This window comes from Mauremys reevesii, linkage group 3, assembly GCF_016161935.1.
Source record: "Mauremys reevesii isolate NIE-2019 linkage group 3, ASM1616193v1, whole genome shotgun sequence".
Lineage (NCBI taxonomy): Eukaryota > Metazoa > Chordata > Testudines > Geoemydidae > Mauremys > Mauremys reevesii.
The window spans coordinates 163032915-163059780 of record NC_052625.1 but is presented as its reverse complement, the minus strand read 5'-3'; the positions used below and the strand labels follow the sequence as shown (position 1 = coordinate 163059780).

General features: G+C 40.0%; 1 protein-coding gene across 6 annotated transcripts in view; it reads right to left on the bottom strand.

Moving 5' to 3' along the window:
- Positions 1-26866, bottom strand: part of COL21A1 (collagen type XXI alpha 1 chain) — a 181845-nt gene that overhangs the window by 15003 nt on the left and 139976 nt on the right. For 5 of the 6 annotated variants that reach the window (XM_039528333.1, XM_039528336.1, XM_039528335.1 and 2 more), the window contains 8 exons: positions 26643-26687; positions 25757-25810; positions 12626-12679; positions 11074-11127; positions 8814-8885; positions 5069-5104; positions 4351-4395; positions 1949-1981 (listed from right to left, as the gene is read on the bottom strand). In XM_039528333.1, the coding sequence (XP_039384267.1) occupies positions 1949-1981; positions 4351-4395; positions 5069-5104; positions 8814-8885; positions 11074-11127; positions 12626-12679; positions 25757-25810; positions 26643-26687 (393 nt within the window). The remainder of the gene's footprint in view (positions 1-1948; positions 1982-4350; positions 4396-5068; positions 5105-8813; positions 8886-11073; positions 11128-12625; positions 12680-25756; positions 25811-26642; positions 26688-26866) is intronic. The other variant, XM_039528334.1, reaches the window with a different exon arrangement.

Genomic DNA, 26866 nt, shown 5'->3' with positions numbered 1-26866 from the left:
GTATCTAACAATGTCTATAGGAGACTAATTCTAGAAACTCATTTTTGGAAATATGATACAAGAAAATACTTATGGTACCTGGGAGTAATTTATTATTATTTTAATTACTTTATAAGCTATAAAGCATGTTTAGATACTTATAAATTACTTGTAAGTTGATTTATTTTGAAATAAGTTTTAAAAGGGCTGTGAAATGTTAAAAAACAATGCAACCCTAGAGAAAATGGCATCTACTATAGAACGAAACAGCAGGCAGCAAGCCAACCTAAGAAACCAAGACAAAATACTGGAATCATCAGCACAACTGCCTGTAGAACCTGCCAAGAAATAAGATGAAACTGCTGAAAGAAGGTTTGCTGCAGCAAATTTTGGTCTTGTAATGGCCAGCCACATCCAGTGTGTGGCCTTGTTTGTTGACCCTTGCTATTGGCAGAGACAATCAAGAAAAAGAGAGGAGCTTAAGAAATGCTGAAACAGACTGGTTGGAGAGATTTTATATTAAAAACATTCCTTTAAAACAAGTACTAAAATAAAAATATTTTGTAAAACCCCAAAACCCTAAAATAAGCATATATTGTAAATTGTACAGCTCTTATAAGTACACAAAATGAAATCATATTTATTTGGAAAAATGTATTACAGAGAGTATTAGAAAAATGTAAATAATGTCCATATCCCATGAAAGTATACCCCAGTATTATGGTGATTTAGAAAATGCAGGAGGAACAGATGAGGAAAGCTGGATGGTTCTATGACAATCTTTTTACTGAGCTTGGCCATGATTAAGCAAGATACTTAAGCACATGTGTAATCTTAAGGATGGTTATAGTTCCATCAAAGCCTATAGTATTATTCAGTTGTTTACAGTTGCACACTTGCTTAAGTACTCAGCTCAAGTGGGGCCCTAAAGAACAAGTTCAGCTACTGAAATACAACAAACCTCCTTTAAGCGGAACCCAACAAGAGATTGCCAAAACCTGATTGAGTAAAAGAATTTCCTAATAAAGGTGAAACTGAGTTATACTGAATGGATCCATGTACACTGATTTCATTTACCCTAGAGTCAGAACCATGAGCAACTACAATGAAGCCGATTCATTGGATTTTTTTTTCTTTTTTAGTTTTTATAACCAGAACTATAGGCACCCATCCAGTGCTCTGGGCAGATGTCCCATAAATTAAAAAGCACATCATGAACTTAAAAAAGGACTGCCCATAAATATATCCACTTCAACCCATGTTCTCCTCTGCAGCCCAAGAGAAGAAGGAAAAAAGATTGGTCTTACAGTATACCCAGAAAGCAAAAAAATCTGAGCTCTAGCAGACCAAGAAAGGGGTCGAGTTCCAAAATTCAGGACCCCACAACAGAGAATGTCTGAGCTCCAGATTGACCTGACTGCGTCATACTAGTGTAAAACCAATGGAAGGGAGTTCAAAATCATGCCTATTGGATTTGGGGATCGTTTGGGTCAGTGTCATAAGACAGGCTGTCACCGAATAAGGGTGTCTCTTGTTCTGTTTTACTGAACTATAACATTTTTTTAAAATGAAGAGCTGGGGATTGAGTCTCCAGAAAAACAAATTGTTTTTTTCTTTTTTAAAAGTCCCTTGCTTACTTGTTTGTTTTTCTCTAATTAACCCCTTCTTTTGTCTTCAGATTCTGTTTTAACTGGAGTTCTGTAGAAAATCTATATTCCTTGCTCTCTTTTTAAACAATATTTCTTTGTCTTTTCAGTCACTGATTTCCCTAAACAGTGACTTTCTACTCTGTTGTTAAATCTTTCTTTCTCATGCCTCCTCCTACCTGACTTTGCATCTAATCATCCCCTTTCACTTGTGTGCCAATGAGGACAAAAGCAAGCCCTTTAGCACACAGTTTACATAGTCACTATTCACACAATTGGCAAAGAGAATTAGAAAATGGTGCTTGTGATTTGAAAACACGTACCTCTCCATTTGCTCCATTCAATCCATTTGCTCCCTTTAGAAATCAAATGTGGAAAAAAGTATAAATCAAACTGAGACACCGTTATGATGCATCACTCTTACTAAATCCGGGATCAAACAAACCAGAATATGTTCGATATGCAAATTAATTAAGATTTCAAAATATATCTGAATACTTATACTTACATATGAGGCATATGAGGCACAGTAAACAAACATTAATTATCTTCTTAAAAATTAGTATATCTGAACAATGTACTAGAACAGGGGTAGGCAACCTATGGCACGTGTGCAGGGCCAGCTCTACAGTTTTCGCCGCCCCAAGCAGCGTGCCGAATTGCCGCCGCGGGCGGGGGGGGGGGCAGTCCCTGTGCCCTTAGGGCGGCAGGCGCGTTTCCGCGGTGGCGGCAATTCGGCGGCAGCTTCTATGTTTAGCTGAAGCTGCTCCGGACAGCTAAACGTAGAAGCTGCCGCCAAATTGCCGCCGCCGCGGAAATGCGCCTGCCGCCCTAAGGGCACACGGACTGCCACCCCCGCCCGTGGCTGCAATTCAGCGCGCTGCCTGGGGACAAAACAACAGGGACTGCCGCCCCTTGCAGATTGCTGCCCCAACCACCAGCTTGGAATGCTGGTGCCTGGAGCCGGCCCTGCACGTGTGCCAAAGGCAGCACGTGAACTGATTTTCAGTGGCACTCACACTGCCCGGGTCCTAGCCACCAGTCTTGGGGGCTCTGCATTTTAATTTAATTTTAAATTAAGCTTCTTAAACATTTTAAAAACCTTATTTACTTTACATACAACAATAGTTTAGTTATATATTATAGACTTATACAAAGAGACCTTCTAAAAACATTAAAATGTATTACTGGCATGCAAAACCTTCAATTAGAGTGAATAAATGAAGACTTGGCACACCACTTCTGAAAGGTTGCCGACCCCTGTACTAGAAGATCATTAGGTAAATTATCATACGCATTGTATGATATGCACTTGCATTAGTTTTCTTACAAGAAACACTTATTGATAAGTATTGCCTCAATAAAAAGCTAAAGAAATAACAGGTTAATTGTGTAACCAAATGGCCCAGAGACATTACACACTGACATCCAGATTCAATCTGTGTTTAAATTGGCTTTGGCTGCCAGAAACCTAGGCATAGGGCCCTTGAGTTATAAAGTCAGTTTTGGAGGAGGATGTTGCAGTGGTGGAAAATGGCTAACAACCTCCTGTCTGCCAAAAGGCACACACCGATGTCGCTGGCTGTGAAGCGGCATGGCAAGAGGGCACACAACCTCAGCTGTGTCCACTGATGGGACTCGTATGGAGCCTTGCTACAAAGTGAAGCTGCATCTCAACTATCAGCTAGAAACCCTGAGAAAGGGGATAGAAGGCAGCACCGCCTGGCCTCCTTTTGGTTAAATCCTCCTGAGGTTTTGGGGGTCAGTCTGGGGTGTATAATTCCGTATCCCAGCTTCACTGAATGTGGCTACTTGTTTTTCCAACCAGGCAGCTTGTGATAGTACCACTGCACTGATTGTGAGAACAATCTTCACTGCTATTTTCTTCACAATCTAGCTTTAGCTTTGTACTGCTGGTAAATACTTTGCAATTTAGACATGACATAGAACTCGTTAACTACATGCTTTTACACTTACAACTAACAATTATTTCCTATGGTATGTTAATACAGCCAAATATAACATAATCAAAATATACTGGAACAAGGTTAAAGAAAAGAGAAAATTAGCTGATTTGCTCCTGAAACAGGAAACATCTGTAATTTACAAGTACAAAAAATACTAACACTCTGACTTGATTTACAGTATGACAGTAATTGAATCTTTAAATGCAATACTTTACGAAAATGTTGCATGATAAATACAAAAGTGAATGGAAGGCTTGTATAGTCTTGGGCTTGACTTTCAGAGCAATATCATAGAAGCTTGAATCCATGTTTCCACTACTACATTATCTGGAGTTTATGTTATTGTTTTATCAATAATATTGCAAAATAAATTGTTTTAAATAAAAACTTTGAAAAATTGAAGCAGTTTTTCCTACTATTGCAATGGTATAACTAGATTTTACTATCTCATAGCTCTTTACCTTTTCAGAACTCTTCCCTCAGCCTTTTTGGCCTCGTATGTAAACAATCCTGTTCTTTTTCTCTGCTTTCTATTCTATTTTTCAACATACAGTTTATTTACCATTTCATTGGGTTAACTATTTTAAACTTTAAAATATATTTTAATGACACTAAATAATCAATATAATCCTATTTACAGGTAAATATATCTAATGTATTTCTTTAGATTCAAAGAACTACCATTGTAAATGGCATTTATCTTCTGAAGAAACAAAATGAATGTAGTTTTCTTAAACTGTGTTTTCTTTTAATGGTACCTGTTGGCCTGGAGTCCCTGGTCTTCCTCCTTCTCCCTTTTGTCCCTTCAGAAAAGAAAAAGACTTTATTGAACAGTACATATTTCTTTAGGTGAACAAATTAAGTAGTCAAAATAATGTAAAGAGATAAGCCCTAACCAAAGGCCCATCTTTATAATGGTTCAGTCAAAAACCTGGATCCAACCGTCACTTAGCTTGTTGATAGGAGGCAGACATAGAGGTGTTTCAAGATTCAGTTCCAAACCATGTAGCTTGGACACACATTTCTACTGTAGACATAATGGAGCAAGCCTATCATCTGAACATACAGAGACAAATGCTGATCTCCCTTGTTCCTGCCTATTTCAGTTGCTTTATCACCTCAGTACATTGAGGAAAGTTCTCATTTTTATGACATTACAGATTTAGAGATCTATGGTGGATTTTCAAAAGCACTCATCATTAGCCTAACTCTGCCCCCTACAGTTAGTGGGAACAGCTAAGCCATTTTAGAGCACTTTTGAAAATCCCATTATTTCTCTCAAACTAACTTTCGTAATATTGTGTTGGTGAGTTCATATTCTGCAGTGATTTACTGAGTTAAGACTGTATCCTGAAGTCCTTAGTCAAGCAAAGCTCCCGTTTATTTTAATTCAAATTGAATTAATTTTTAACATTTGACTATTAGTAAACACATGGCATGCCAAATGATATTTAATGAAAAACTAAGTTAATATACCTGGATACCTCTTTCACCTTGGTTTCCTTTTTCCCCCTGTAAAATATTTTAAGGTATTGTAAAATTTCCATTATAATCCATTTACAAACATTAGTTTGTGTTTTAATTTATTTCAGTAACTACAAGAGAAGTAGCTAATGAAGTGCATTGATGGTGATTGAAAACTAAATAGTCTATCCACATGTTCATAATTCCTAATCTAGCAAAGCCCTTAAACACATGCTTAACAGCTTTGCAGGAACAGGACCATAATAAGTAGGGAATTTGCTGTGCAGATAACTATCATAAGCAACAGTAATATTTACATGTCAAATTAAAATTAGGAGATTGCTGGGAATCCTGCTGAAGTCAGTGGGAGTTCAATCACTGATTTAATAGAAGTTAAATTGGGCCTTGCTTTTACCAGAGGACCAAATTGATTGCAGATGTAAGCAGGTGCAACTCTTATAGTAAATAGATATTCACCTGCTTTCATTCATGGTGAGCAAAGCCCAAATAATTTCTGTAAAAATGACAGCTAACCCAATACAATGCATAACACATGCGCTTGATATTCTATGGTAACCAACAGAGAATTAATCAAAGTGTTTTTATATATGAATTTGAATCCCATAATTTATATACAAAGCCAGATTTTATTTGCATTTAACCTGGTTCAATTTAGAGTTTGTCTAATCTATATGGGGGAGATTTTCAAAGGCATAAAAATTCTCCCCCTATATCTATATACTATAGTTTGCATCCGAAGAAGTGGGTATTCACCCACGAAAGCTCATGCTGCAAAACGTCTGTTAGTCTATAAGGTGCCACAGGATTCTTTGTTGCTTTTACAGATCCAGACTAACACGGCTACCCCTCTGATACTTGATACTATAGTTTGTTTTTTTTAATATAGTGCCTGGCACCTTAAAATCTCAACACCTTTCAGTTTACCTTGATGTAAATAAAATAAGAATTAGTCCCACAGTGTTAACTCAACTGCAAAAACCCTGAAGTAATACAACAGCCACATGGCATATCTGACATCTTATATATAATACTATGTGTTAATTATTATCATTTATGCAGCACCATAGGTATAAATAGTGCTTTACAGACATACAATGACAAGTCTCTGCCTTAGGGCATTTAGAATCTAAGCCCTGATCTTGAAATTCAATGGGGCTTCACCTAAGTGTGGAGGTTTGAGCTAGCAGATTTGACCAAAGAACTGAGGACTAAAATGGACACAATATGGTGAGTGATGACAACATACAAAGGGAGGAACTGTGGGGGAAGTGGAAGGAAAGGGCCAAATTGCAATTTTTTAAGAGGGCGGGGAGTATTTCTTTTTATTCTTTTTTATGTATCTAGCTGGATCCAAGTATTTGTTTCCAGAAAAATAATTGTAATTGTAATGAATAAACAGTATTAATGAGATCTTGGCTAAACAAAATATTTTCCAGGTCAAAAACCCTAAAAGGTCTGAGCACACTTTTGTCAGATCCAACAATACATAAGTTATTTGGTTTAGTTTTAGTTTAGTATTTATTTTAACATAAACTATGATAAAACTGAAGCTCATCTATTTTCCTGTCACAAACCCAAACTACACCTTTCTCTGAGTTATTTTCTTTTCAGATGGAAAAGATACTGTTTTAGTCAATACTAAGTTATAACCTTATGGCTTGTCTATACAAATAGTTAGTTGCTGACAACCTAGGGGCATAAATCTATCTCACATTAGCCTGCTGCACACTCCCAGAATGTCTACACAGCATGGCAATGGGAGTGTGATTTCTAGAGTCTCCCCAAAGGGAAGCTTCATCTGCCACCCATGCCAGGCAGAGTGATTTGCTGCAATGCTTAGGACTGGGAGACACATCTGATTCGCAGACTTGTGCCCAGCCCAGTAGACCCTAGTTGCTATCAGTGCTCTTGCAGCATTTTGCACCATTACTGCAGAATTCTGCCATGGGAAATGCCAGGTATTAATTATGGCTATTATTTGGGTGTCACTGTTTCCACTAGCACTTCCTATCCTGCGCTTTTGCTGACAGACAATCATGTCTTGCTCTTTTGACAATTGGACACTATTCATTTGCTTTGGGACATGGCTTTATCATTTCACCAAAAAAACTAAACAGTTCAAAGCCATTTCTTTTTGTTTTCCTCCCCCGCCCCAGATCCTATCCTCCTCTTGATTTGCAGGTAAAACACCAGTGGCTTAGATGGGGGTGTGGAGCTTTAAAATATGTACTTCAGACAATACAATGAGGAAAATAAGAGAAGCCGTGAAAGAGGAAGATACCTGCTTTATTTGAGACATGTTTTAAAAGGGCTGTGTGTGTGATGCAAGCTGGATTAGCCATAGCCTGCTGTAGAGAATCACATTTCACTTCAATTCCTCAGGATGAAAAGGTGATGCTGGCTAATTTGAACCTAATCATTAAGACCGCATTTCAAAACTCAGTCAATTAAGCTCTGTTCTCTTCTCCAGTCTGTGGGCCTTGGTTTGTTGTTGTTAATCAGGACACAGGGAAATTACTTTCACCACAAAGCTTGCAGTTTCTTTGCTGGAAGCAAAACACTGATCTGATTTTGCCTGATGGAAGAGGTTTTTATGCCTGCTGGATATCAGTTCAGGAATGCCTCCCAGAAGAGAGGAGTTTAGCACAGCTCCTAAGGGCTAGGGTGGGACAGGCAGATTACTAACAGAATAAGAGGGGCCCAGCTGGGGTCCAGCTACAGTGATGGATCCCATTCACTCCTGGGACATGTGTTAGCAGGCAAGGATTCTCTCTTGGGGAGCCACACATGGGCATAGATTTTTTTTTTTGCAGGGAGGGGGGAAGGATTAAGTTCCAAAGAGACATATTTGAAATCTTTATAAAATAGATACTACATCACTGGTCCCAAATGCTGTAGTGACTGACTCCATTGTAAAGCCTAGCCTTAGAGATCATTATTGCAGAGCACTGCAATATTGCTCTCTGTAAGGGTTCCTTACTCGTGATCTCTGATTTACGGGGAAAGCTTACCTTTTTTCTCCATGTACACGTTCTGCAGAGATGAACTACTCTAGTTTGCACTCTTATAATGCCTTTCACTTCACCAGTGAATTATACCTCCTACCATCCCTCTGTAAGTATCACTATCCCTCTTTTGTATAAGGGAAAACTGGGGCAACAAAACACAAGATTTGCCCAAGATCACAAAGGAGGAAAGTGTCAGAGTTGGGATGAGAGGACGCAAAGTCGTGGGGAGGTGTGTGTGGAAAAATGGGGCAAAAAATGGGCCAGAAAAACGGTAGGGGGCACAAATATGCTTGTTCGTCCCAGGCAGTAAAATCCCTAGTTATGGCTCTGGCTGCATCCACATAGGAGAGTGCTTAAGTGACACATCCCCCTTAATGGCTGATTAGGTGTGGTTGCTCCTACAATCCTTATGGACTCCTTTATGAAAGGAGATATATATATATATATATATATATATATATATATATATATATATATATTACATATACATAAAACCTTTTATATGAGAGAATTTCACATCAAGCACTTATAACAATAATACATTATACACATTTTATTACCACCTTTTATATCAATAAAGCTGTGCCATCACAGCTTTATTGATAATACTAGAAGTCAACACTGACCCACATATTCTCTAAGCATATTGCCTAAAAAAACCATTTACCATTTATGGAAAAAGCATAATGAAAGTTGTAATGGATATTAAAGCCATAGAAACTACTTACCTTTACACCCTGTGTCCCAGGCATGCCTGGGTACCCTGGTTCACCTGGAGTACCTGGTCCTCCTTGTTCTCCCTGAGTAATACAATAGCTCCATAAGTATCATTGATGTGCTGTGTGTAAAAACACAGATTGCATGTTTTTTCAAGATCTCTTCAGGTTTGGCTATGATACTCTGAGATTTCTATACTATGATGGTGATTGAGCTGAAACCTCGGTTGTTTTTTGTATGCTGAATACAGCCATACTGACTAAAAGCCACAGCAATGCTCTCACTCTTGATTTCTCAACTCATTCATCCAACGTGCAAAAGACTTATCCTGACTTTTACCTAGGTGGGATTTTTTTTCTTTGTAATATTACACAAATGATACTGTTCCTAGTAATGGCAATGTCAAGCAATTTAGTTTTCAACAACTTAATTTTAAGAATTAGAGTAAATACATCTTATCACATGCATTTGACTATATTCATTATGTACCATTCCAGAATATTTGGCCTGATTTTCATCTTAACATATATCCTCGTTCATAAGCCAAATATTTTAGGTTAAAAAGTGACACAAAGAGCGGGGGTTGGCTTATAAACAGGTCTACACCAAAATTTGATGATTTTAAACCAGGGTAAGCACCCTGGCGGGCTGGGCCGGTTTGTTTAGCTGCTGCGTCCGCAGGTTCAGCCAATCGCAACTCCCACTGGCCATGTTTCGCTGCTCCTTTCCCTGATCTAATACATTGTAGTTTTGTTTACCTGGAGCGTCTGCAGGCATGGAGGCCCTCAGCTCCCTCTGGCCGCGGTTCACTGTTGCCAGCCAATGGGAGCTGCGGGAAGTGGTGCGCCATTTCCCGCAGTTCCCATAGGCTGGGAACGGTGAACTCCAGCCACTGGGAATGGTGAACCGTGGCCACAGGGAGCTGAGGGGCTCCATGCCTGCAGATGCTCCAAGTAAACAGAATGTCCTGACCCACCAGTGGCTTACCCTGATGGGCCGAGAGCCAAAGTTTTCCAACCACTGAAATATAGGGTCGGCTTATGAAAGGATCATACAGTTTTTGCCACTGTTACCTATCCATTTTGGGGGGTTGGCTTATAAACGAATGAGCTAATGACACTGGTTTAACATTGCCGTAACTTCACTGACTTCTCTGAATTTACTTCAGATTTATACCAGTATGACTGAAGGCCAGGCTCCATTCAGCTATAGGCTGAAACCTATAGCTGTGTAAAAGAGTTTACCCAAAATGTACCTCAGAAACTATTGCACTTTTGACTCTCCCCGTTTTACTGTGAATCTTCAATAATCTGCACAAGTTCCATTTGATTTCTTCCTAGACAGGGCGTTGTGGGCTCAACATTCAGCTGAAGATAAGAGTCTAAGACACTAATTTTTTGACAAGCCAGTTTCTCCCCTTTGATCCTTCCCTTCCCTTTGCTCTTCTTGACAAGGCACTGTCCTCCCAAAGGACTGTATTACACGAAGACCACAAAGTCATCCTTAGACCAAGAGATAAACTAGGCTACTCTGGAGTGCTGCTTTCCAATCAGATCAAGTATTTTGGATCTTCCCTCTGACATCATAATTTGGTACCATTAGGTCACTGATTAGTATCTGCATTGTTATTTGCTAACTTTTTGGATTCTTTAACTAAAAATATAAGAAAGCACCAGCAAATACTGATAATGTATTATCTAAATCTTTGGTACACACAAGTAGCAAGAAACAATTTCCACCAGGGGTTCTCAAACTGGGGGTCGGGACCCCTCAGGGGGTCGCAAGGTTATTACATGGGGGGTCATGAGCTGTCAGCCTCCACCCCAAACCCTGCTTTGCATCCAGCATTTATAATGGTGTAAAATATATAAAAAAGTGTTTTTAATTTATATGGGGGGGTCGCACTCAGAGGCTTGCTGTTTGAAAGGGGTCACCAGGACAAAAGTTTGAGAACCACTCATTTACACTATATGTATGCCTGTATGTAAAGTTCCATAGTACAGATCAGAACAAACTATCTGTGTAGATGCAATGTAAACAATGGCCCAGACACTAAGATGTTGTCAAATGGCATAGATTCGCTGATTTCACTCCAGGATCTGGTCATGTATTTGTAAGAATCATCCATTAAATCCAATCTGGAGTAAATTTGTTAATTATTGTTTCCATTTTGAACCAAAACTACCTTGTAACCAACAAGTAAATCATGGAACATTGTAATCATAATATCCTTGACTGGAATATTTCTAGATGAAGGTAAACCATATTTACCTTGACTCCTGATGATCCTGGTTTCCCTTGTATTCCAGGTTCACCCTTATAGCCCTATTAATAAAACATAATTGTGTGGTTGAGAATATCAAATATAAAGAGATCCTGTTTGAAAACCTTCTGTCACAAAAGGGCACTTAACATGTGTGTGACAGTAACATTCCTGCCCTCCGAAACTTGGGGGATTCTAAATGGTCAGTACTCCTATTTTAACCATGCACCTGTAACCCCTCCCACCTGCTGGCCCACCTTAAAACCCCCATTAATCATAATGTCCTTGAGATTTAAACCCTCCCACAGTGACAAGTGCACTGAAAACCCCTCCTGGATACCAAAAATGTATGACTGCCTCTATCCCCAGGTGGCAATGACTGACCTTCCCTTCCCCAGCAGCAAACCTTCCCTCACCAAATATACTATGATATTTGCATATATCGGCTTGATGTTCCCATACATCTTACTTAGCAAAGGGCCTTGCAAATCCTAGGACTTCTCTGAGTCAAAAATATTTTGGTCCTATAGAACAACTCACATTTTCAGCTTTTCAGATCTTCATTAAAATTATAGAGGAGTTAGTGATTAACCTGATCTTGGCTGTGTATAAATATCAATACAAGTTTTTTCCTGTGGAAGCACTGCAGGATCCAGCTCCATATATAGAGCATAAGAGACTAATCAAACTGTTTTCTCAGAACAGCCACATCTATCACATTTTAAAATCAAATGTATTTATTTTTGGCTGTGCTCATTCTTGGCCTAACTGTGCTCCCGCTGAAGTCAATGGGAGCAGAGTCAAGCCAACGTTGAGCACTTTTGAAAATCCACCTGCAACATAAGACTTAAAATAATATTTGTATGCTTCTAAGCATGATTTATACAACTGAAAACATGTATATATGGATAGAGAAACAAAGACTAGAAGAATTAAGACTCATCTTCTAAAAGTTTTGAGGACCATATCATATAGTGCTCACTCAGCCAAAACTCCACTCATGTTAAATCTGAAGGTTATCCTAACAGTCAGATCTGGATTTATATAGCAACCATTTTAGTTACATAAGTACCTGGGTCTAATTCATTCCTGCTATAACTCTAACGCAATCAATAAAGTTACATCTGAAATAAATTGGGCTCTATGTTAAAGGGAAAGAGCAGCACATCACTTTAACATGATTAAAATATAAATAATTGGAAAACAGGCTGAAAGTCCTGGTTTATACAAGTATTAATTGGCCCCTAGTATTGAGGAACATTTTTCAAGATACCAAGGCTCAAAAAAGGTACCCAAACTGTTTCTGAAGAAGTTCCAATGCCTCATAACATGACAGGCAATGGTTGCTACATCTTACCAAGACTTTCTTGTACTTAGAAATTGGACTATCACATACAAGTTATATATGGGAAATTAGAGTTATATTTTCAGTGTTTTTATATTAAAATAAACAAGCACACGACACAGAGTACTATAACTTTGTTATAATGATCCATAGGGCAATGAATACTCTTGATGTCATTTGTCCCATTCAAAGTAAAATAGAGTAAATGACCTTACCTTAGGCCCAGATGATCCAGGTCGGCCAGATGATCCCACAGGTCCCATCACTCCCTATTTATTTAAAAAGAAAAAATGACATTTCTAAAATTAGCTAAGGGAGAGACAGTTGGCCCAGTTTTATTGCTTATTACATTTATCACATAGTCGTATATAAATACGGCTGGAAGAGACCTCAAGAAGTTATCTAATCCATCCCTCTATGCTAAGACAGAACCAAGTATACCTAGACTATCCTAGACAAGTGTTAGTCTAACCTGTTCGTAAAAATCTCTAATGATGGGGATTTCACAACCTCTCTTGGTAATGATTCCAGTACTTAACTATCCTTATCAATTTATCCTTATCCTTTTTAGTTAGGTAGTAGGAAAATCTAATATCTCTCTTGCTGCAGATCAAACCCATTACTTCTTGTCCTACCTTCAGTAGAGGAAGCAATAGTGGATGGGAACCTGGGAGGCAGTGACCATGAGATGGTCGAGCTCAGGATCCTGACACAAGAAAGAAAGGAGAGCAGTAGAACAGAGACCCTGGACTTCAGAAAAGCAAACTTCGACTCCCTCAGGGAACTGATGGGCAAGGTCCCCTGGGAGAATAACATGACGGAGAAAAGAGTCAAGGGAAGCTGGCTGTATTTTAAAGAAACCTTATTGAGGTTGCAGGAACAAGCCATCCCAATGTGTAGGAAGAAAAGTAAATATGGCAGGCGACCAGCTTGGCTCAACAGTGAAATCCTTGCTCGTCTTAAACACAAAAAAACAGCTTACAAGAAGTGGAAGATTGGACAACTAACCAGGGAGGAGTATAAAAGTATTGCTCAGGCATGCAGGAGTGAAATTAGGAAGGCCAAATCATGTTTGGAGTTGCAGCTAGCTGGAGATGTTAGGAGTAACAAGAAGGGTTTCTTCAGATATGTTAGCAACAAGAAGAAAGTCAAGGGAAGTGTGGGCCCCTTGCTGAATGAGGGAGGGAACCTAGTGACAGAGGATGTGGAGAAAGCTAGTGTACTCAATGCTTTTTTTGCCTCTGTCTTCACAGACAAGGTCAGCTCCCAGACAGCTGCACTCTGCAGCACGGTATGGGGAGGAGGTGACCAGCTCTCTGTGGGGAAAGAAGTAGTTCGGGACTATTTAGAAAAGCTGGACGAGCACAAGTCCATGGGGCCGGATGCGCTGCATCCGAGGGTGCTAAAAGAGTTGGCCAATGAGATTGCAGAGCCATTGGCCATTATCTTTGAAAAATCATGGCGATCGGGGAAGGTCCCGGATGACTGGAAAAATGCTAATGTAGTGCCCATCTTTAAAAAAGGGAAGAAGGAAGATCCAGGGAACTACAGGCCAGTCAGTCTCACCTCAGTCCCTGGAAAAATCATGGAACAGGTCCTCAAGGAATCAATTCTGAACCACTTAAAGGAGGGGAAAGTGATCAGGAACAGTCAGCATGGATTCACCAAGGGCAAGTCATGCCTGACTAACCTAATTGCCTTCTATGATGAGATAACCAGCTCTGTGGATGAGGGGAAAGCAGTGGATGTGCTATTTCTGGACTTTAGCAAAGCTTTTGATACAGTCTCCCACAGTATTCTTGCCAGCAAGTTAAAGAAGTATGGGCTGGATGAATGGACGGTAAGGTGGATAGAAAACTGGCTAGATGGTCGGGCTCAACGGGTAGTGATCAATGGTTCCATGTCTAGTTGGCAGCCGGTATCAAGTGGGGTGCCCCAAGGGTCGGTGCTGGGGCCGGTTTTATTCAATATCTTCATTAACGATCTGGAGGATGGTGTGGACTGCACCCTTAGCAAGTTTGCAGATGACACTAAACTGGGAGGAGTGGTTGATACGCTGGAGGGTAGGGATAGGATACAGAGGGACTAGACAAATTAGAGGATTGGGCCAAAAGAAATATGATGAGGTTCAACAAGGACAAGTGCAGAGTCCTGCACTTAGGACGGAAGAATCCCATGCACTGTTACAGACTAGGGACCGAATGGCTGGGCAGCAGTTCTGCAGAAAAGGACCTAGGGGTTACGGTGGACGAAAAGCTGAATATGAGTCAACAGTGTGCCCTTGTTGCCAAGAAGGCTAATGGCATTTTGGGTTGTATAAGTAGGGGCATTTCCAGCAGATCGAGGGAAGTGATCATTCCCCTCTATTCAGCACTGGTGAGGCCTCATCTGGAGTAGTGTGTCCAATTTTGGGCCCCACACTACAAGAAGGATGTGGATAAATTGGAGAGAGTCCAGCGGAGGGCAACAAAAATGATTAGGGGGCTGGAACACATGACTTATGAGGAGAGGCTGAGGGAACTGGGATTGTTTAGCCTGCAGACGAGACGACTGAGGGGGGATTTGATAGCTGCTTTCAACTACCTGAAAGGGGGTTCCAAAGAGGATGGATCTAGACTGTTCTCAGTGGTAGATGACGACAGAACAAGGAGTAATGGTCTCAAGTTGCAGAGGGGGAGGTTTAGGTTGGATATTAGGAAAAACTTTTTCACTAGTAGGGTGGTGAAGAACTGGAATGGGTTACCTAGGGAGGTGGTGGAATCTCCTTCCTTAGAGGTTTTTAAGGTCAGGCTTGACAAAGCCCTGGCTGGGATGATTTAGTTGGGTTTGGTCCTGCTTTGAGCAGGGGGTTGGACTAGATGACCTCCTGAGGTCCCTTCCAACCCTGAGATTCTATGACATGGAAAATAACAGATCACTGTCTTAACATATCTGAAGACTTATCAGGTCCCTGACCCTCACTCTTATTTGCTGAAGACTAAACATACCTATCCTCTTAGGTCAGGTTTTATCAGTTCTGTTGTTCTCTGGACTCTCTCCAATTTGTCCCCATCTTAAAGTTTGGCAGCCAAAACTGGACACAATACTCTAGGTGAGGCCTCATCAGTCCTGAGTAGAGTGTAGCAATTACCTCCCTTAAATAACACTCTTGTTAATATATCTAGAAATGTTAGCCTTTTCAGCAACTGCATCACACTATTGGCTCATATTCAATTTGAGACTACTATAACCCACAGATCCTCTTCTGCAGAGCTACTGTCTAGCCAGTTATTCCCTATTTTATAGTTCTGCATTTGATTTTTCCTTCTTAAGTATAGTCCTTATTAGATTTCATCTTGTTGGTTTCAGACCAATTCTCTAGTTTGTCAAGGTCCTTTTGAATTCTAATCTTCCAAAGTGCTTGCAACTTCTCACAGCTTGGTGTCATCTGCAAATTTTATAAGCATGATCTCCACTCCCTTGTCCAAGTCATTAATGGAAATATTTAACAGTATCAGACCCCACTAACTACATCCTCTAAGTTAGTCAGAAAACCATTTATAATTACACTTTGAGTGTGGATTTTCATGTGTGTGCCCATTTTATAGTAATTTCATCTAGCCCACATTTCCCTAATTTGCTTCTGAGAATGTCATGTGGGACTGTAGACGGGTCGGACTCACCCCTGCAGCACCTCCTGCTGGTGACTCCAGGAATTAGCTCTGTTCCAGCCCGGGATTGCCCTCTGCAGGCTGGTGATCTGCCTGTCCTCTGGCCCCCGTGTCCTTTTATATGGGGTGCTGCCCCCGGCCTCCTCAGGGAACCCCCACACTCTATCCCCACCTTGCCTCAGTATTGGCTACTGCCAGTCATTGTCTAGCCCCACACTCTGGGGCAGACTGCAGTATCAGCCTACTCATCACAGGCAAAGGGGTTTGGACCTGTTGCTTTGGCCTACCCCTGGGCTGCCCTCTGCAACCCCTAGTACCTGTTGGCCCTTCGCTAGGCCGCAGCCTGGGGCTTTCTAGGCTGGAGCTCCCCAGCAAATCAGCCTTTCTACAGCCCTGCTTCACCCTAGGTACCTTGCCTATAACCCCTGCAGCCAAGCCCTTCTTCCTCTTCAGGCAGAGGAAGACTGTCTGTTTCTGGCTTCCCTGGCCTTTTATAGGGGCCAGCTGTGGCTCAGTTTGGGGCGTGGCTTCACCTGCAGCCACTTTCTCACTCAGCCCAGCCTTGAGAGCAGCAGCTCTCAAGCCCTGCCAGGCCACTTTTAAACCCCTCACAGCAGGAGCAGGGTTTTACCCTGCTACAGACTGTATCAAAAGCCGTTCTAAAATCAAGATATACATCACATCTACTTCTTCCACAACAGCCACTAGGCTAGCAACCCTGTCAAATAAGGAAATCAGGTTGGTCTGGTCTGATTTGTTCTTGACAAATCCATGCTAGCTATTCCTTATCAGTCTATTATTCTGTAGGTGCTTACAAGTTATTTAATAGTTTGTTCCAGTATCTTTCCAGCTATCAAAGTTAGGCTGATAGGTATATAATTCCCTGGCTCCTCTTTGTTCCCCTTTTTAAAGAAAAGTACTATGTTTGCCCTTCTCCCATCCTCTGGGTCCTCACTCATCCTCCATGAGTTCTTGAAAATAATGGCTAATGATTCCAAGATTGCTTCAGCTAGGTCCTTAAGTACCCTAAGATGAATTCACCATATGATTATGACGCAATACAGAGAGAGAGAATGTTATCTTTTATAACTCACTAAAGTCCTGATCCAAACACAATACACCCAGGGCCTTCTAGGATGTGGAATAACCTATTCAGGGGAAAGGTGCGTCTGCCATGGAAGTCTCAATAAAAAAAGAATTGTGATGATAAAATTCTAAATTTGCTCGTGGGAGGACACTTCATGAAATCAGCAGCCTACATCCTGTGGTCTGATTTAATAAGGCTTAATTGTCCAGCGAGAGGAGTAATCATAGAATCATAGGACTGGAAGGGACCTCGAGAGGTCATCTAGTCTACAACTGCAGATAATGAGGTGGAAGATTTTGCTCAGCCTCCGATACAAGTTTTTAAAAACCCAAACAGAACTGGGATTGGAGGGTGTTCCTCCCACTTCCTGATCATCAGAAAACAGGATGTGGCCTTCCCCAGTTGCCACCATAAATGTGTCTACCCTCCTCTCCCAGTAACTGGGGGATTTGGGGAGGGAAAAGTTAATCACTGGGCCATATAACCACTGGCAGACTTCAGGATTGGAGCATTCACTAACAACACAACAGCTTCAAACATTTTAAAATACAGCACGTTCAGCATACAAGCTCAAGTAGAGCCTGTAAAAGAATTCCCCCCTTTTTTGCCAGATACCAGTGACAGAGATGCGTGAATAACAAAATCCACAACTACTTTTGTTCCACTGAAACCTAAAAATTAATAGTTGCTAAGCTCCTGCCTGGGCTTCTCTTTTTTCTATATAAAGTTATTCCCAGGTAATTCCCAGGGGGCTAATTTAGCTACAACGAGTCAGGAAAAAGATCTTGGAGTTATCGTGGATAGTTCTCTGAAGATGTCCACGCAGTGTGCAGAGGCGGTCAAAAAAGCAAACAGGATGTTAGGAATCATTAAAAAGGGGATAGAGAATAAGACTGAGAATATATTATTGCCCTTATATAAATCCATGGTACGCCCACATCTCGAATACTGTGTACAGATGTGGTCTCCTCACCTCAAAAAAGATATTCTAGCACTAGAAAAGGTTCAGAAAAGAGCAACTAAAATGATTAGGGGTTTAGAGAGGGTCCCATATGAGGAAAGATTAAAGAGGCTAGGACTCTTCAGTTTGGAAAAGAGAAGACTAAGGGGGGACATGATAGAGGTATATAAAATCATGAGTGATGTTGAGAAAGTGGATAAGGAAAAGTTATTTACTTATTCCCATAATACAAGAACTAGGGGTCACCAAATGAAATTAATAGGCAGCAGGTTTAAAACAAATAAAAGGAAGTTCTTCTTCACGCAGCGCACAGTCAACTTGTGGAACTCCTTACCTGAGGAGGTTGTGAAGGCTAGGACTATAACAATGTTTAAAAGGGGACTGGATAAATTCATGGTGGCTAAGTCCATAAATGGCTATTAGCCAGGATGGGTAAGAATGGTGTCCCTAGCCTCTGTTCATCAGAGGATGGAGATGGATGGCAGGAGAGAGATCACTTGATCACTGCCTGTTAGGTTCACTCCCTCAGGGGCACCTGGCATTGGCCACTGTCGGTAGACAGATACTGGGCTAGATGGACCTTTGGTCTGACCCGGTACGGCCTTTCTTATGTTCTTATATTCAGGTGTATTTTGGAAAAGATAAATCTTATTTTTAAATCATGTTTTCCAAGAGGGAATTCCAATTTACAGTACTTTACACATCAATGTTAATATATGTTTTTCTCACAACTTCTCACTTTCATTTTGACTCCAGAACTGCAGGTATCAATAAAAATTGTGTGTGTGTGTGTGTATACACACACACACACTTGGAAATAAGAGTTAATAAAGGAAAGTCTCTTTAATGAGATAATTTTTATCATCTAAGCATATCAATCCATGGAAATGGTCAAATAGCTGGAAAATATATTTTCATATTCATGAAATCTTATTCCCATTTTTTTCCAGTCTTTCCAATGCCTCTTTTTGTTACTCTTATTTCCAGGAACATTCAGACAAACATTTTCTGTTCATAAGAACATTGTGGATGGTCTATAATTCAAACGACTATCTACTTCATATATGTACAAGCAATCACTTCCATACAGAAGTGAACATTAGAACCTAATTTTATTCAGAGGATATTGGACAATGAAACTACCTCTATTCTTTTTCTAAAATTCCATGGGGTTTAAAACTTTCATTTAGCGATTTACTAGAGATGAACGGAGAGGATTTTAGTCTAAAGGACAGCAACCATTATATGGCACCCCTTCCGTTAGTGCTTCGCTGCATTATGTATGAGGCCAAGATCATATGTAGCATTCCAGTCTGCATCCCTGCAATTTAAATATGATAGTGCTACCTTTGAGTCAAACATTATAATGCATTTTCAGTAAAATGTAAACTAAGCTGTCACTGTTATCAATTAAAGGCAAATTAGACTTGTGGCAAAATTTAGAAACCTATTCAGAATGGACCTACATGTGACATTTAAACTAATTTCTGCATAATTTATAGCAACAATACTTTGTGCTTAACAGTGGTCACCATGAGGAAGTCAATATTTATCAACAGGTCCCACAGATTTTTAACTGAAATCCCACATTTTCCCCATAGTTAGACTAGGAGTTATGGTGTGGTTACTGCACAATAGTGACTAATCATTACTGACTTGATAGTGTTCTCTAATGTATGTAGCACTTTCAATTTGAGGAGCTTAAAGTGCTTTACCAACATTAATAAATTAATCCTCTGAGCAATCCTGTGATATATAATACCTGCCTATATCACAGGGCTATTCAGAGGGTTAATTTGTTAACGTTGCTAAAGCACTTTGAGCTCCTCAGATTGAAAGTGGTTCATTTTCTTTCTCATCCATTTCTCAGTCTGGAAATTGTGTATGCAATGTAATGTTTTGGTAGGATTCTTTAATATATATATATTAATATCTATACACTGCTTTAGAGATGGCAAGGTTGAAGTGAGGTTATTCAAGGTTACAGAGAAAGTCTGCAGCAGAGAGAGGAATAAATCCCAGGTGTCCTGACTTCCAGTCTTGTGATTTAATTCAAGACACCAAGTTTTATCTATGTCATGCACAAAAATTACAAGAACATGGTCTTACATAGAACTGATATTCTGCAAATAAAACAATTTTCTGATGCAATGTGAGGAAAATTTAACTGAACAAATCCAAAGATTATGGCATATAAAATTTAAAGAGGAGACTGTGTCCTAAAATTTTATTGTTACTTCCCTCTTTTTCCAGGGCTGACTATATTTATATGGCAGATAAATTAATAAATTGTTGATGTTGGCAGCGTAATTGGGATAATTGTTACTTAAGAAGAACTTGTTACTGAATAGTTTCCCTGGTGTATTAAGTATAAACTATCAACTAGCTTTCCATCTGTTTTTCTCCCCCTCTGGAACAAACATATTTAGTGTGACTAATACAAGGAAAAGTCCACTCTACTTTTTTGTTGAATTTCCCTATGTTACTCAAAACATTCAAATCTTCCATGCATCGATGACTTTTTTTTAATCACGTGATAGGAGATATGATAAATCAAATTGATTGAAGACCTCAGGAAATTATATTCCAGCAGATAACCAGGACCAGATGGCATTCATCTATGTGTTCCAAAGAAAATATGAACAAAGTATGGTAGGTGAGTTACTGAATAAATAAACTCTTCAATTCTGCAGACCTAGAAGCTGTGACAATGTCATTACAAAGGAACCCACCCAGAAACTCCAAAACGGAACAAAGTGATGCAAACTCAGAAACCAAGAACACAAACCAAGTAGACTGGGTTTATATACAAACATAAGGAAATCCAGTGTAGCACATGCTCCTTCACATCCCCCCTGCATCCTGTAGTCATATAACCCACTCACACCTATACCAATGGTAAATAACCTGCAGTGTGAGACAGCATGTGGGTGGCAAAGTTTCACAAAGGGCAGGCACAAGAGTCAGGACCCCTGATCTGGTGTGGCCTTGCTGCCTGGTCACCCCTCAAACTAGGGCATGGCTAGAGTGGGGCGAATTTTTTTGGATGAATAGTTTATTCTCTGAAAAATGTTGTTTTAGTTAACCCAAAACTATTAATAATAGTTAATAATTAATTAATAAATTTGATGCAGTTCATTTTGGCCAGTTTCAGAAAAGTACATGTGTCCTTATAATCTTTAGCCCAGAGGTTGTTACGGATGCAGCAAACCCATTGGAGGGATTTGAATCTGCAACTCCGGCTAGCTCTCTAGTGATTGCTTTAATTACCAGGCTATAGAGTTATTCTCTTGCTCACATTCTTTCTTTGACTCAGTGACTCGTTAAGTAATGATTGAGAACAATCTATACCAGAATCATCTATAATCTGGTGGTGAGAGTGGTCTAGGGTGACCAGATGTCCCGATTTTAGAGGGACAGTCCCAATATTTGGGGCTTTGTCTTATATAGGCTCCTATTACCCCCCACCCCCTGTCCCGATTTGTCACACTTGCTGTCTGGTCACCTTAGAGTGGTCAGATTTGAGGGGAAGATCTGAGTTTAAGTCCCTGGCCCAGAAAGAGGATTCCAACATGGGTCTCCACATTGCAGGCAGATGCCCTAATCACTGCTAAAGGTTATAAAGGTTAGACTTTCATACAAAGTGGATTTTCCTGATTTGCTGACAAGTTCCAAACATTTCTGGAGCCAATCCAAATATTTTTTCTGATTGCTCAGTTTTCTGAGTGAATTAAAAAAGCAATCACCCGCCCAGCTGGTAACATCACTGCCATGGCTCCACACCCTTTCCCTTAAAGCCAAACATGCTTGCAAGCAAGCTGATTTCCACAAGGGCCACTCAGGGCTGTGCTACCCTGCTATCCATCAACTCAAGCGAAACATGGCTAAAACAGCACTCCTAATTCCCTCTCTTTGATCCCTGCCGAAAAGCGATCCTGCTATCTCTTTTCTCAGCCACTGTGAACACCACCACCATCCTGCCTGTCATTCAGGCCCATACCTTGGGTATCACCTTTGACTCAGACCTCTCTCTAGGTCCTCACATCCAGGCTATATGGTTGATTCTTTCTGCATACCATCTCTAAGATGTGGCCTTTCCTATCCATCCCCACAGCTAAATATCTCGTCCATGCTCTCATCATCTTGTGTCTCAATTACTGCCTCACACGTCCTTATGGCTTTAACTAATGCAATCTTGATCTGTTTGTATCCATTGAGAATGCTGCTGCAAAAATGTTTTTTCTAGCCCATCACTTTGAAAATATATTCCCTATCTGTTTGCATCCCTCTGCTGGCTTCCCCTTCTCCACTGCATCAAACATAAACTACTTGTCTTCACTTTTAAGGCCCTTCATGATCTATCCCACTCTACATATCATCTCTTCTTTGCTATTGAGATATTGATTTTCTCTGATTAGCCCATGATACCAGCCTGCACTGCCACTTGTTAAATCTTCTTCTCCTGTACTCCCCCTCACCAGTGCTTAGGAGGAGCTCTCAAACACCCACAAAGCTACCTCATTATCCTCCTTCAAAACCCTCCTCAAAATTCTCATTTGCTGTGATACCTACAAAAGAGCTTGACAAATGTTGAATTGCTCATGTGCAGAGACCACAGCCTATCACACAGACCAATATGGCCGCATTGTTTCCTTGTAGTCCTCTGTCTATCTATCTGTGTTTATGTGTTGTCTCACCTTATGCTTAGATTGAAAGCTCTTTTGTTTTGCGTTTGTATAGAGGCTAGTGCCATGTGGTCCTGATCCATGACTGTGGCTCCCAGGCAATATGGTAATACCAATAATTAGACCTGTGCAGTTTAAACTACTCAATACCATTTATACTCATTGATGAGTTCTATGATCTAGATGTCATAGTAGGCAGCTTATTAGTGAGCAATGGCAGACAAAAAGCAATACAATATTATGTTGAAATAACAAGGAAATGAGGAATCACGCAAACACATACCTCTATTAAAATTGTTGATAAAGCCTTCCCCCCTTGAACAATTGTTCAATTTTGGTCACCTCATCTCAGAAAGAAAGAGATGGTAGAAATGTTCTATTTCTACTAATGGGCAATGAAAGAATATTAGAGACACTGGTGGGAAGGAGAGTATGCAGGTACTACCTTGGAATAGATTATGCTTGTACTAAGAACTTGGTAGAAAGGTAAAGTGAAAATGTTTTGAATGCCTGAGACCACTCTGTTCCTACTCAGATAACATTTCTTTCAACTGGGATCTAAACACCTGACAAGAAATAACTGGAAATACTTTGGGAGATACTCTTCTTCCCCCCACAATGCAAAAGAGCTGTAAAAGTTCCTTATCTGGCCATAGGTGAATTCCTCCAGTGCAGGTATTGTACACACAGGGCCCCTTACAAGCTCTAGTGAAAGGATTGTGCCAGTGGTGGAATTGCATGTACTGAATAGGTATGGCACAAAGGTGGCTTAAATCTCCCTTATCCTTCCTACCTCATGGCCTGTGAATTTCTGTGCTGCACTTCTGAGAGGCAGAGAACAGAATCTCAATGATTCATTTTAACCAATAACATATTTTAATCAAGAAATCCCAAGCATAAAAATAGACAGTTTGTTTGAGGGATTACTACATGTGGGACCAAAAACTGAAGTTTGTGCTGATTCTACAAATACAAATCTGTAACAATTAAAAAGTTCAGTATTGGCTAGGATGGAACCACGGAGGCTGCTTTCACATTAAACTCTTGACTTCTATAGTTCTGATCTAACTTAATCACTGCCTAATACAAGTAATAAAGTAAACTCCTGCATAAAAAGCCAATATATTTCAGAATAAAAATAGGCCTAGAAACCCAAGTTGTTTTTATTATAAAATTGAAATATTTCTATTTTCAGTAAAAACCATTTAAAAGCAGTATTATATGATGCTCACATGTATAAGAAGAAAGCATCCACAGATCAGGGAATTTATATTTAGTAAGACCATCTGATCTCAATTTCCAGAGTCTTACAGAAAATAAGTTAAATGAACAAAAGCCATAAAACAAATCAAAGCTTTAATTCAAAGAGAAAGAATTCTCCAAAGTACCCAGGCTTGTTTCCACTAAAAACGAAAGAAGCAACATTTTTATTTCTTGCAGTAAACTGAGATTTCCATCAGTGAAAGCTACCATCTGTTAAAAATTATTCCCATATACTCTGGAAAAAGGAATCATTTGTAGGAGTCACTAATAGGATTACTACATGATTTTAAAGATCTCAGATAAATGGGTTACATAGCATTAAATGTAAGGAAATACAAAAGATGTAGATCTTTCTTGAATAAGCGTCTTGCCTATATGCATTTTATATGGGTATAACAGAGGCTAAAAGGTTGAGCCAGTGGTTAGGGAACTAGCCTGGATATGGGAGATAGAGGTTCAAGTTTCTCCCATGCCACAGAGTTTCTACGTGACCTGGTGCAAGGCTGTTAGTCTCTGTCCCTGTTCCTTATTTATCGATTAGGATAATAATATTTTCCTACCTCTCAAGGATATTGTGAGGATAAATACACTGGGCAATTTTTTCAGATGCACCTACATTACTTAAAAGCCTACATCCCATATTTAGGCATCAGTGGCATTCACAAAAATCCTGCTCAGTTGCTGCCTAACCTCATCATCAACTAAAGTCACTAGGTGATATAAATAATACCTAGCTCTTAGATAACACTTTTCATCCATAGTTCATTTTACAAAGGATTTCAATACCATTACCCCATTTCACAGATGGAAACTGAGGCACAGAGGAGGGAAATGACTTGACTAAGGTCACCCAGCAGGCCAATGGTAGAGTCAAAAATAGAATGCAGGTCTCCTGAAACCTAGCCCAAAGAGGCCACACTGCCTGTCTTATAAAATAAAGCTGGGTGTGTGCCCCAAGGATCTTATAATGTACTTATAGGGGAAGAGGTAGAGGTTACTGGGTTGCCTAAAATTTTCCATTATAAAAATTTCTCACACTGTTATTTTCAATGAGCTCTAGCACTTTTTTATCTGCAGCAAGAACCTGACATTGGCAGAGAGAGTCTCCTGGGATCAGAGAGATGCAAAATTGGCTGAGTTATGAGCTCCAGAAAATTGTCGTTTCCCATCAGTGTCTTGCTCACTACAGTATGGTCTTGGCATTCTGCCTAAAAAACTCTGAACATTCTATTAGCACAGCACATGCATCACCCTATTTAAGTGTGATACATACAAAGAACCTTCAGTCAGGACAGACAAAATGGATGAACCTCCTTCTGTTGTCACCCATCAAAATACCCTGAGAGATAACATAAACTGGGAACAGAACTCAGATTTCTTAGGTGGCAGATTTAGCGCTCAGCTCCTTAATCTCCATGGTATCTCGGCAAAACACTGACAAACCTAAGTACTCAGTTATAGACTCACAGACTAAGGTCAGAAGAGACCATCCTGATCATCTTGTCTGACCTCCTACACATCGCAACCCATTGAATCTCACCCACCCACTCCTGTGATAGACATATAACTTCTGGTAGAGGTCTGTGCTGCAGTGCTGAATGTCCAGGGCCAAACCTTGCTAAGGATGGCAGTTACACTTACACATAACATAATTTGATTTTTCTTTTTAAATAACCTAGGAATTGCATGAAAAAACATACAGCGGCCCCTGGTGATCCTTTTGCTCCTGGTTGCCCTGCAGGTCCGATTTCACCCTATAATTGAAAACATCTCACATAAATATAATATTGGTGTAAAAAAGTAATTTGGTTACAAAACTCTACTTCTACAGATTAGTTTCGCCAGGATTGATTTCAAAGTGTTAGAAGATCCAATTAATTGCATGTTAGCCTTTTACATCCCATACCCTAATCACACGATGAAAAAAATAGAGCAAAAGATTTGCAGTGTGCATAAAAGATTTAGAAGCATGAGTCCCTGTACAGAATCCAAGACAGGGAAGGCCAAAACCAAACTAAGAAAAAAATATATCCCCTTTAGGAAGGTCTCCAAACCAACCATGGCAAGCAGAGTTCCTTGTTATTGGTCTAGGAGGCAAACAGGCTTTCTCCCTTACCCTTTGGAGTCAGGTGAGGTCAGATCAAGGGCAAGTTAACCCAGTTCATAAGGCTCTTATTTCAGATCAAACAAACTTGGAGTCTGAAAAATATCTCTAAGGCCCAGGTCAGGGTAGTATCTTGGAGACTGAAGGGTCCCTGCAATCTGTAACACCCAGCATAACATCCAGTCCTTTCTCTCTCTGAGGGTATGTCTACATGGCAATAAAATACCCACGTCTGGCCTGTGTCAGCTGGCTTGAGATTGTGGAGCTTGGCCTGCGGGTTATAAACTTGCAGTGTAGATATTCAGGCTCAGGCTACAGCCTGGGCTCTGGGACCCTCCCGACTCGTCCCCATTGCTTTTCAATGGAATTTGTACTCCTGAATCCCTTACGACTCTTTTGAAAATTTCCCCTCAAATCCTTATTCAGGCCAAAAAAACTAAATTTGCACTGATTTTAATCGTATCTTAAATTATTATGAATACCTTTTGTCCTTTTGTTCCATGACTTCCAGGGATTCCAGGAATTCCCTAAGAGAAAAAACAAGAAGTTTTAAAATATATAAAATGGCTATTCCAAAAAAAAGTTGTAAACATTTTTTTGTAAAAAAGGTTTAACATGTCTCTTGTAATTTGGGTAAGAAACATAGCCAGGAAATAAGATACAACCTGGAAACATGCAAGCTAATGCTTCTGGCAGATATAGACTA